The sequence below is a fragment of the Lissotriton vulgaris genome, chromosome 10 (genome assembly GCF_964263255.1).
Source record: "Lissotriton vulgaris chromosome 10, aLisVul1.2, whole genome shotgun sequence".
In the NCBI taxonomy this organism is placed as follows: Eukaryota; Metazoa; Chordata; class Amphibia; order Caudata; family Salamandridae; genus Lissotriton; species Lissotriton vulgaris.
This window is the reverse complement of record NC_141698.1, coordinates 148203632-148215901: the sequence shown is the minus strand read 5'-3', so window position 1 is coordinate 148215901 and position 12270 is coordinate 148203632. Positions and strand designations below refer to the sequence as shown.

At 42.6% G+C, this 12270-nt stretch overlaps 1 protein-coding gene across 1 annotated transcript in view; it reads left to right on the top strand.

Annotated features, from left to right (window-relative positions):
• Positions 1 to 9718, top strand: part of LOC147684854 (maestro heat-like repeat-containing protein family member 1) — a 90706-nt gene extending 80988 nt beyond the window's left edge. The window contains exons 15-16 of the mRNA XM_086942398.1: positions 7896 to 7979; positions 9653 to 9718. Of these exons, the coding sequence (XP_086798524.1) occupies positions 7896 to 7979; positions 9653 to 9718 (150 nt within the window). The remainder of the gene's footprint in view (positions 1 to 7895; positions 7980 to 9652) is intronic.
• Positions 9719 to 12270: the final 2552 nt, after the last annotated feature.

Sequence of the window (12270 nt, the reverse complement as noted above, 5' to 3'; positions counted from 1 at the left end):
CTGACCGCCAATTGGTAATTTTGATTATGCATCATCAATTAAAACTGTTACATACACATAGCATAAGTGATTAAATAGGATTGACTGTGTATGATTATTGACTGAGGGGTATGGCAGGGGTGATGAAGATGCTCAGTGGCTAACAAAAGCAAGGCAATGAAATGCAAGGTTAAAATGAAGGTTTAAATGGCCTTATTTGACTAATTATGTCCATTTAGTGATTCTTTGGGTTCAAATCAAAAGAAAGCTGCTCTGTGCTACATTTGTTCTTTCCCGTGCCGATGTTGTTTTGCCTGAAAGGGAATCTTGCATAGATTTGCATATAAATAAGTCTTGTGCGAAGTGCCGCAATGCAGACTTGGCTTATGAGATTCGTGGGACCAAGTGTCTCCTATGATGGTCTTTCCGCTAAGCAGTCCTTCGTTGTGTATTGGCTGTATTGTAATGCTTATTGGAGTTGTGTAATGTGCTGGGCTAGAATGGTTTTAACTTCAGTCTCTTCTCTGCAATATTGAGAAATTTTGTAAATCGACAGGTCAATTGCATGTTGACAGATATGAAACAAATCAGCACTGCTTGTCTGCATGAACGGATCCCGTATAGATTAAAAAGAGGTAGCAAGAGTAGATGTTATTCTTGTACTAGGCTTTTGCAGTTGCAAATTATGTGCGCAAGATCTTCCGTTCCAAGGCTACATAGTTGACATATGTTGTCTCTGGGTTTCCTCTTCCATGGTGGAAGGTGTGGTAAGATCGGCATTATACCCATCCTCTATTGTAAACATTTCTCTTTCAGGTGGATATTGAATCCATAACTAAAATATTTTGGTAGTTTGACTGCTACATAGTTGTTTAGTACATACCAGGCATGTACTCTCTTCGCAAGTGCAGGCTTAGCTTCTTCCAATGACAGTGCTTTGATGGTCTTGTTAACCACTTTCTTGAAGCTGGTGTGGGACACTGATATTGCCCATAGGTTTTCCAGACCAAGGGAATCTCTAAGATACATTCCCACCGGTAAGTTCTTTCTTAGTGATAGTTCAACTTAAAGTTTCCAGTTCAGTGTACCTTGCTCTGCCCCTGTGATTTTGTGCCAGCATTTTTATTATAAATGCACCCCTTCTGGCCAGTAAATACTTCTGTAACCTAAACTCTATCCTTATTGGGGCAGGGGGTGTATTTTGCAGATTGTTCTAAATGACCTGGTGATTATTTTTCCACAGTAGTGGTGTCTCTTCCTCTCATTGCCTCGCTCGTGTATGTTAACGTTGGCAGGAGTTTGACTTGGATAACCTCTAATAGAGGGCTCAGAGAGGGCCCGGCAATCACTTTTTAAAAAGTTTTCTTGGCAAAGAATATTGTATTACCTTTTTGTTTCAGTGTTTCCATATGAGGGTTGAAGGAGCCTTTGTTATCTATTAGAATACCCAAGTATTTGTATTCCTTTGCTGATTCTAGTTGGTGTGTGTCTATGGATCAGAGAACATCATATGGTGTGTCTGCCAGACATCTCCCAAATTAGGGATCCCCCAACTTATCTCAGTGCCCTGGACCCCTACCGTTTCCAGTAGCCATGTACTAATCCACAGTGGCTTATTCCTAGTGGGCACCCTCCACTATCCAACCTACTGCAGTGACTCTTGCCAGCTAATCACAGGAATGGCTGACATAGCCGAGAGAGAGGGCAGGGGGGACTCCCCATCCAGCCAAAACCCTTGGTCCTGCCCGGTTAAGAGAGTCCGCTTGAATCTCGTAGCTGGGTCCCTCCGATCCCTAAAGATCCAGTCATTAACCGCAAGCAGGTGAACTGACTAGTAATACAGTCTGATGTCTACTGCCCCTAGTCTGCCATTATAAGGGTATTGTATGCACTTCTTATGGGAGATTCACAGTGCAGAGCCTCCCTTCTTGTAGCTATTGATGTTGGCCAGTAGGGTTGTAAATTAATGTGTACAGATTTTGTATGGCTAGTAATGCAAAACTTATAACAGCTTTGGCAAGGCCACTATTTTGAAGAGGGCTATACGCTCCATAATGATCGGGGGAAGGAGCTCCATCTTGCCATATATCCCTTAAATTTGCAAGTCAAAGGGGTGATTTTCCTGTCCCAGCGTTCCTGTGGGTCTCTTGATATGTGCATGTTCTAATGTTAGACAATTGGTTTCTGATTGGCAAAAGTATGCACCCTGTCCAAGCAGAAGCCATAATCTTGGTCAGGGTAAGCTAGATCCACACTTAAAGATAACCTGTGCTCACCCTCTGGTGAGGCTTATCTAAAGAGGCAATGTGTAAAGTATTTGTACAACACACACACAGTAACAGAATGAATACACCATAAAAAGACCCCAAACAGGTTGAGAAAAAGCAGTTTAATATATTATAAACAAAATAAGAAAAAAATGACAAAAATCCAATGTACAGACTTTGAGATATTGAATTTTAAAGGCATAAACGCAGTAAAGTGCTTAGAAGCAAGTAGTGCTTAAAAGGTTACTTTAAGTCATGCGGGACCAGGTCGAAGTCAAATATCAGGCTGACCACATGGAAGTGCAGGCCACCTAAGAATCCAGACAGGACCTAGTGAACAAAGCACCTTTCCTGATCCCAAACAGTGAGATGTGTCGATCTGCGCCATCTAGTGAAGGCGATGTGTCAGCTCCAAAAATGGGTACTGGAGTCAAGAGGTGTCGAACAATTTGTCGCATCAGATTCTACCATGCAGTCGAGGGGATGCATCAATCTCACCAAGCATCAGTGGTGGTGTACTCTGTCTTATGCATCGATCTCTGAAGGCAAAGTGCTGGTTCCAAGGTGATGTGCTCATTTTACTTGCGCAACCGGATCGATGCACCTGTTGTGATTTACACAGACAGAAGATGCGTCAAATTCCGTGCAGCAAGTATCTGGGCCGCATCCAGTGAGTTTAGGCGTAGGAGTAGGGGTAGAAACTTTGATATCCCTGAGTCTCAAGCAAGAGGAGGCAAGCCAACAAGCCCTTGGAGATCACTTAGAGGGAAGGTAGAGTCCAGCTCTCCTTCAGCAGAGTCAAAGAGCAGCAGACAGCAGGGAAACACAAGAGAAAAGCAAACCTTTCAAACCTGCAGTCCAAAGATTAGTTATTTAAGCAGCACAACAGTCCTTGTAACAAAGATTCAAGTTCAAGATCCAGAAGTGCCTAATTTGTTTTTGGGTGGGGTGGTTAGACACCCAGTACTTATACTCAAAAGTGCCTTTGTTGTGGCGTGGGGTGACTTCAAGGCAGCTCTCTTAAATGCACATGTTCCCCTTACAGGCCAGACCTGTCTGCCAGGCTATCTGTGGGGGGTAATCTGTGGGGACAGAATACTACCTATTCAAGTGAAGTGTTAACCTCTACATTCCATCCAGCCCAGGCAAGGCCATCAGAATGAGGATGTATGTAGATGGGTACTCAAACCCTCCTATCCTTCCTGTGTTGTGGCTGTCTAAAGGGAATGCACAAAGCATAGCTGTCCGCCACCCCAGACATGCATTGGGGACGGGCTGTCAGGCACACAAAGCAGTAAGTGCAGAGAAATGTCCACTTTCTAAAAGTGGCATTTCTAAAATAGTAATGTTAAATTTAACATCACCAGTAAGTAGGGTTTATCACTACCATTCCAAAAATATGAAACAGGAAACAGCTACTCCTCTCTGATCAGGAATTATAATTTATTAAGGAAGTCCTGAAGCTAATCTATGAGAGGAGTAGTCCTCACAGTAGTGAAAATGAAATATGCTATTTGTCACTACTAGGACATGCAAACTATAAAGTAAATGTTCTACTTTTTGCTTACTTACCACCCTGCCCTAAGCCTACCTTAAGGGTGACTTATATGCAATAAAATGGAAGTTTAAGGCTTGGAAAGTAGTTTTAAATGCCAAGCCGAAGTGGCAGTAAACTGCCCACAAAGGCACTGCAGTGGCAGGCTGAGATGGGTTAGACTGGCTTCTTCTGTTGGTGGAACAATCATGGCTGCAGAACACTAGCGGCAGTAAATTTACAAAGGCTGGGTTTATGGTATACCACCTTACAAGGGACTTACAAGTAAATTAAATAGGTCAATTAAGTATGCACCAATTGCACACATTTTTATGAAAGAAGCACATGCCCTTTAGCACTGATTAGCAGTGGTAAAGTGCTCAAAGTACTAAGGCCAACAAAAGATTCAGCAAAATGTACAGCCAAAAAGATTGAGGCAAGACCACCATAAGACTAACAAGTCTAACACCAAGTATTTAAATACTCCAGCTCGCCGGGGAGTCTGGAAGTAAATCTGGAGCAGAACCCACCATAGGGTTTATGGCTGATTCCCCCCAGTCCACCCTCAGGCCTGACACTTCTTTGCAGATTTTTAGAATATCAATTAGCTTTAGGATGGATTGGTTGAGTCACTGGATATAAAGGAGTACATTGTCTGGGGCTACTATTGAGGCTACTATTTAGGTACTCCAGATATCATAGGGAAGTAGCAAAGCTGTCTCTGCAGTTTCAACCTTTGTGAGTAAGCGAGAGAGTAGTGTTGATGCAAACTTTTCAAAGAATTTCATATGGAATCCATTTGAACCAGGCACCTTCTCAGATTGCATCTCCTACAAGGCTGCAAATAACTCCTCCTTCGACAGGTGAGCATCCAAATTCACCCTCCCACTGCTGGAGAGCCTTGGCATGACCAGGTTTGCAAGGAAGAGTTTTTTTTGCTCCAACCTGCCCAGAAGCTTCGATTGCTAAAGTGCCTCATAGTAATGTGTGATTAGTGATGGGTCACCTCACTGTTGGGCCCTATGTCTGTGGGACAAACCTGTCTTCCAGAGTTGGCTGCAAGCCTGTTTAGCAATTTTCCCGCCTCATATTTGTACTCTCGGTTTTTAAAAATCAGACACTGGTGCCCTGGCATGAGTCATCAGTTTCTGTTTAAGGGCCTGCTTAGTAGCCTCTAGATTACAAAATGTGTCAAGATCTCTCATTTGGTTAAGGTGGTACTTTTCTTTCTCCTCCCATAGGGTATGCTAATATTAACCCCCAAAGAACTGCTTTCATTGCCTCCCACAATGTTATTAGGGAGACTTCTGTTGTGGAGCTTGCTCTTAAGTAGAGTTCTATCTTTTTCTTCATGTGTTCTTAAAACCTAACATCCTTCAGCCACCCAACCTAAAGGCTCCAGTGCATGTTAGACCTACACCTCCCCAGTCCCATAGTTAATTACATCAGTGATTGGCCCAACAGTACCCCTTCATGAATTGTAGCTCCTGACGACTATCAGAGTCCAGCAGCTGGGAGGAAGAAGTAGTCTAGTCTTGAATGTGACCTATGGGAGTGGGAATAATATGTGAACTTGCATGCCAACTTGTTCTTTGCTCTCCACGGATTGCAAAGTCGCATGGATTCTGCCCATGATGCAATGGTGTAGCCCTTCTTTTCACATCAAGTTGTAGGTACATGACATCATTGAAATCCCCCCTACGATAAGCTCCTCATCCAGGCCCAAGGTGATAACTGTCATCAGATTTTTAATCGTAGTCGCCTGCAGGGTCGGTGGAATATACACAGACACTACTGCCAATGGAATACCAAACAGGAAGCCCATAACCACCACATATCTATCTATGGTATATCAGATAGTGTCCACAACCATCAGGGGAAAAGTAACTCCTCATGAACCCCTAGTGAACCCTGCATGATTAAAGACCTAGTGTTCAAAAAAGCACCCCTATTCCCAAGAAAATGTGTCTCTTGCAATAATAGAACCACTAGGACCAGTTTCTGGGCCTGTCATAGGATTGTTGTGCATTTTATTTTATCCAACAACCCACTGAAATTCCAAGACAATTGCTTGTAATGGATGGTGTTGTTGTCAGAGGTCATGGCAGGTCATTGCGCCCATTTGACTGGGGTCCGCAATCTGTCTTGCATGAGACGTAGTGTTGTGACCAAAATCAACCCTAAAGTACCCAACTGTTCCCCCAACAACCCTCTAAACAATGCCTCTAAAGTGGAAGCATTTTTCGCCTCTAAAACAAGCAATCCCAATAGAAACAGCATACAATACAATGTAATACTTAATCAAAATAAAGTAACCACAATAATCTTGTGTAGTAGGGAGTGCTTTGCCTCGGGCCAGCCCCTCTCCCAAGAGGCAATGTGTCTCTTCTCCCTCCATGAATGAGAAAACACTTGTAGCTCTAAATGGAGAAAAAAAAGGAAGGGGACTAAACCCCTCCTCTATACCGCTGAATAATATCTCAACATCCACTAGTAGGGTCCCCTTTCTGGTACTCACCACAGCTCAATGAGGAGGATGCCCTATGTTTATCCTCCTGTTATAACCAGATTTGGCCTCCTATCAGTCTGCTGCATTTCAGCCTTCTGTCTCCCGAGATGTCATTGGCTCCTTTGTTGATATAGGCAGTTGTTTCATCTCTGCCGCTCAGATCCAGGTCTCTTCTGGGCTTTAAAATAAAAATAAATCCCTACTGATACATAACTTTTAGTTTGGCAGGGTACATCAGCACCTTCAATGTGCATAGCCCCGACTTTCCACTTAACCTCTAACATTTACGAAGGAGCTCCACCTAACTGTGTAATTGGGGAAGAGCATAAACTTAGAGTCAGTGCAAAGGACGTCTGGATGTTGACGTGCCTGCAGCGGGATAGAGTCTCTGCCTACAATGTTCAGTACCCTAATGATAATGGCTCTAGGCTGTGTCACCGGCGTAGGGCATGGGGCCAGCGCTCTGTGTGCCCTTCCCAGAACAAAGTAGGGGGATAGCTCACAATCCGGGACCCTGGTTCTGAACTATTCTGTGAGGAATTTCTCTGGGTGCTGGTCCCCCACGCCATCTGGCAGGTCTACCAGCTGGGAGGGGACAGAAGGGTCCTCCCTACACACAATGTAAGGGACATCTGCCCACGCCTGTCTCTGTGAGGCTATGCCTTACTGGGCCAATGCTGGGGCCCCCCTCTCTCCCCTCCTCTCTCCAGACGTGTGGCACCCAGTCCCGCTCCTCCACTCTAAGGTCCCTGTTCTGCTGTTTCCAGCCACCGCTTGGAAGTGAAAGTGGCTTTGTGCCACACCCTGGCCACTTGACTGTCTTCTCTCCCTTGCGCGACCCAGGAGTCGATGCACAGGGGGGTTCACCATTGTGAGTTCACAGCTTCAGGTGATGTTTGTCACCGGCAGGCACGTCTCCAGGCAGGCCGTACGAACACCCAGGCTGTCGATCGCCAAAATTGTCTCTCAGCCCGGGCTCCTTGGATGGGCTTCTGTTGGCCAAAAGGGGTTAGTAAATGGGCCACCACACCGGTGCTTACGGCTGAAAAAAGGTAGCCTAAGGGTCGGATTTAGCAGGTTTCTCGGAAATGGGACAGAGCTCGGGTAAAAATCTTACACTACTTGGCAACTCCTCCCAGTAATTTCTTTTTTGATGCTCTTTACAATGTAGTGGAGGTGAGTGATTAGTCGATAGTAGGCGAGAACTTTGGGAGCCAGGATGGTATTCATCAGATAAGGTAGATACTGTATTGTTTAGAAAGAGACATACATAATTTCTTGGGTCAAGAGCAGAGTGACCACTTCTGGTAGCAGCACACTTGTACACTGTCAGCTTACCAATATTCACTGTTTCTGCATCTTTGATCCATTACTCGCAAAAGTAATAGTTCTGCTTTTAAAGGGGATGAACACAAGGTGCTAAGGCCGTGAAGTGCCCAAATAGGAAGTGAACATAGTATTTTATTTCTTGTACAAATGTTTGTCCTAGTTTTTTAGTTTCTTTAGGTGTGCAGCCTTTTGTGACTTCCGTCTCTGTGAGACTCATGAGAGTCTAGATGTGTTGACAACGGTCTTGGTAATGCTGATATTTTAATTATATTTTCAGGATCCATCTATCCTGCTTGAAGAAGTAACACCACCGGAACACAGGGATGCCTTCGACATGCCCACCATTGCAGCTGAGAAATATGTGAGTCTTCTTTAAAGTTCTATACCATCAAGTTCATGTGCCCTCTCTCTCAAACTCTGTCGCTTCCATTCCATCTACACAAAACAAAGTAAATCAAAAAGATACCAGAGAAATAACTGCCCATGGAAACTGTACTCCTTTCTCAGAAACAAAAGGAATTCATTATAATATTACCAAGGAGTGAATAGTGTAGTAACTCACTTGGGGCTAGATGTAGGTAAATAGTATTTAGCGATTCAAAAACACCGAACTTTACCGATTCAGTATTTTCGAATCGGTAAATGCTATGTAGCTAAAAATTTGGTAAAAATTACCGAATCGTTAAGATTTGGTATTTACCGAATCGGTGTTTACCGATTCGGTAATTGACATTCAATCCTATGGGCCTGGAAGCCCATAGGAATGAATGTCAATTACCGAATCGGTAAATACTGATTCGATAAAATAGATAAAGAGTCAAGGGTGTCAGGGTGTCATATTGACACCCTGTTGCACCCCTGAATAGTGCTTGTGTGCACATGTGGCACACATACATGCCCTAAGGGTATGTATGTCTGCCACATGGCACTGGTGTAAATGCACAGATTTACATTTACAGAGGTATATGTTATTTACCACCAACTAATAGTTGGTGGTAAATAACGAATCCTTAAAGCACAGAAGCACTCTTCAAAGTGCTTCCTACATGTCATGTAAAAATTACCGAATCGTTAAGATTTGGTATTTACTGAATCGGTATTTACCGATTCGTTAATTGCTATTCATTCCTATGGGCCTGGAGGCCCATAGGAATGAATGGCAATTACCGAATCAGTAAATACAGATTCAGTAAAATAGAGAAAGAGTCAAGGGTGGCAGGGTTTCACATTGACACCCTATTGCACCCCTGAATAGTGCTTGTGTGCACATGTGGCACACATACATGCCCTAATGGCATGTATGTCTGCCACATGGCACTGGTGTAATGCACATATTTGCATTTACAGACGTATTCGTTATTTACCACCATCTAATAGTTGGTGGTAAATAACGAATCCTTAAAGCACAGAAGCACTCTTCAAAGTACTTCCTACATGTCATTTACTGATTCGGTAAATACCGAATCGGTATATGATGATTCGGTAAATACCGAATCGGTAAATACCGATTCGGTATTTACCGAATCTGTAAATTGGCCCCCTGTTACCGACTGGTAATAGCCGTCCTCAGTCTCTCATCCAGTGGTACCCTTAGAGAGCTAGAACCGATTTCGTAACTTCAAAGCTGGTTTTAGTGCACAGTGTAAATGGACAGAGGTGGAAGCTATCTCTTGCTGGAAACAGGAATTAATTAAAACAACCACCCTTCTGACTACAAGAGTAAACTCTTCTGTGAGAGAAGAGAACAAAGTGCACAGGGGTTGATCATATTTGTGGACGAGCAAGGAACTATTGGATCAAAAATTCCCTTTCACCTTAGGAGCAAATTTAGCTTTTTCTATCCTCACTTCTAAACCAGGCAAAGGATTCAGCTGCATTGGCAATGAGCAACTGAGAAAACAATCTCCTATTCCCTGGGATCCACCTGTTACTGGCAATGTCCACAGTTTACCATTTTTTAGAAAAATAAGTCATCTGTTATGCATGTTGTCACATCTAACTAGCCTTCTCGTTTCCATTCTCTCTATCTTCCAGCTTGAGGACAGGATCAAAGGAATGAAAAACACTCTCAAGTTGTGCGACTACATACTTTCTAAATAGGGTGAGGTAAGATTTTGATGCTTTTGTTTTCTGTTAATGTCAGTGAGAGTGTGAGTACTATCAGATTGAAAGGATAACACAACAAACCATCACTAATCAATGGGGTCACTGGAATGTAATGTAAATGCAAGGTGGATTTGTACAGTGCTGCTTGTCACCCATGAGGGTAGCCAGGCGCTTCTTCCATACAATTTTGGGTTTGCTGTACTTACCAAATAATCCACTCTATGCTACATAGATTGCAGATTTCCACGAAAAAATGTATTCATAGTTTAGAATAATCAAAAATAACACATGGTGCTGCGCCACAGCAAACATTAACTACTCACCAGATTACCTCACCCACGTGCTATACTGGTATAAGAGAGGCAAAGCTTTTTGGGAGAACAGCATTAATGGGTGATAAAATAGCAGAAGAATAGTATCCTCACAGAATGTAATAAATTATGCTGCATCATTTTCACTGTGTCCCTTAATATAGCCTTCCAAATGTGCCTCCTGAACATTGATATTGCCATACACTAATATAACTGACAACAAAGCGAGCCAAAATATCAAAAGGTAAAAATGAACAGATTTTCTGTACCTAATTCCACATATGTGCACCAAAAATATATATACATATATCTTCATTTAAGTGGAGTTAAGAATGGTAAATATATCTGCCCCTCTTTGCATTTACCATTCAATATTTTGTCCTTCAATATTTTGTCCATGGCATTAGTGTGCAACAATATTCTTGTACGAGACGTTAAAGAGTACAATTGGCCATTCATAGTCTCATAATTCCTGAAGCACTTCTGGCAGAAGGCCTTTGATTAATGTTTTAAATTACATTACAATTGGGTGTGTTGAAAAGGAACGAAATACATAGGTTTTCAAGTCTAGAAAAATATGTAACCAACAATGGACATGGAGAGACTGAGGGATCACATCCCATTGGTGCTGGAGAAGGAGCGATTCTGGGGTAGGGTTGTCCAAAGCAGTTGTCATCAAAGAAATACCTCTATGTTGGGAAATATTGGGTGCAAAACCTTTTAGAAGAGAAAGACAGTGGGTCTTTACTTTTGTGAATCAGGCCCTTTGTTTTTATGAATTTATAGATGTATCATCTGAAAATACAGCCACCAAGAGCTTGGCTGTAATCCCAGTATGGATGCTTTGTGATTTCAAAAGAGGAGCATAATAATTCTGAAAATCTGGTTCAGATGCAAGGGGGGGGGGCATGAGTAAGCATTGGTATCTGCCCCCTTGAGTTTAAGACTGGCATTTATCAGGTTGGGATCACATTGTTAATAATAATCCATCTGATTAAAAAACACCCACTGCCTGTTTAGGGACTTCACAGAGTCTTGAATTCTGTAGAGTAGCTCCTGTGTAGTAGAGGGTGTGACACGGAAGAGGGCAAGAGGCAGCTGCTGGAGTACAATATTTGAAGGCAATACATTATTATGAACTAACTTACCTCTTGTCATATTTGCAGAGGCACAATCTTTTCAGTGCTGACTCCCCTTCACCTTGTTTAAATGTATTCAAATTCTTTGCAAACCAACGTTGGAAACAAGGCAAAATATATCTTATGAGTTCATGGTGCCTCAATTGCTTGCTGCGCTTTAAGGATGGACAATTTCCTACTTGACCTGTCTGACCATGTACCTTTCAACTTCCAGGTTCCAGCCTAAATACCATCTCTTTGGCCTTTGATTCGGATCACTGTGGCTGATATCACTGATAGCATTTATTGAGGATCCCTCACCAGCTCCCTTTCGGATAGGCCCTCAGTGCTGAAACACCATCTCCCACCAGAGGACATGCAGAGAAGAACCATTAGAAATCATTGAACAGTAAAGCTTCACCAGCCATAGAGAAACACGAAGATTCGACTTTTGTGATTTGGTGAAGGATGATGACCCAATCTCAGGAGTACGGTTGAAGATCACCTTGAATGACAACAAAGTATTGCTTCCTCCGGTCTGGGGCTCCTACATCAAATAATTCACCGATATCAGTCTTGACACGTTGGTTCATCACAACCTGAGCAATATTAAGCAGTTGCAAATAGTTATTGTACAGCCATGGGGAATTTTTAAATTGCCTACTATTTGTAATGTGGATCTGACTCTGTTTCCCAGACCCACTGAATATAAACATTGTACATTATTTGTATGTAATCTGCTATTAGGGCCCTTGTTTTTTTTTTTTTTTTTTTTTTTTTTAAAGATAATAAATCACTCTTGCCTTTAATGAGAACTCTCATATATTCTTGGCTACACGGTAATCCTTCAAGATCAAGTTTCAAAACTATGTAGGTTTGGGGCCCATTGCATCACCATGCATCACTCATGAAAAATCACTCTCAGCATGGTTTTTCTATGCAGAATTTAAGATTTGGATTAAACATGTTTCTTCAATCACATAAAAAAGTTTGAAACACAGGGACCCACTGATCTTTGTCTATTAATTCACTTTGGTCAGTCCTGTGCATGGGAAGCAATATGAAGTAAAGAATTCCTTTCATTAGCCTCGGGGGTAAACTGCTCCACTCACGGAGT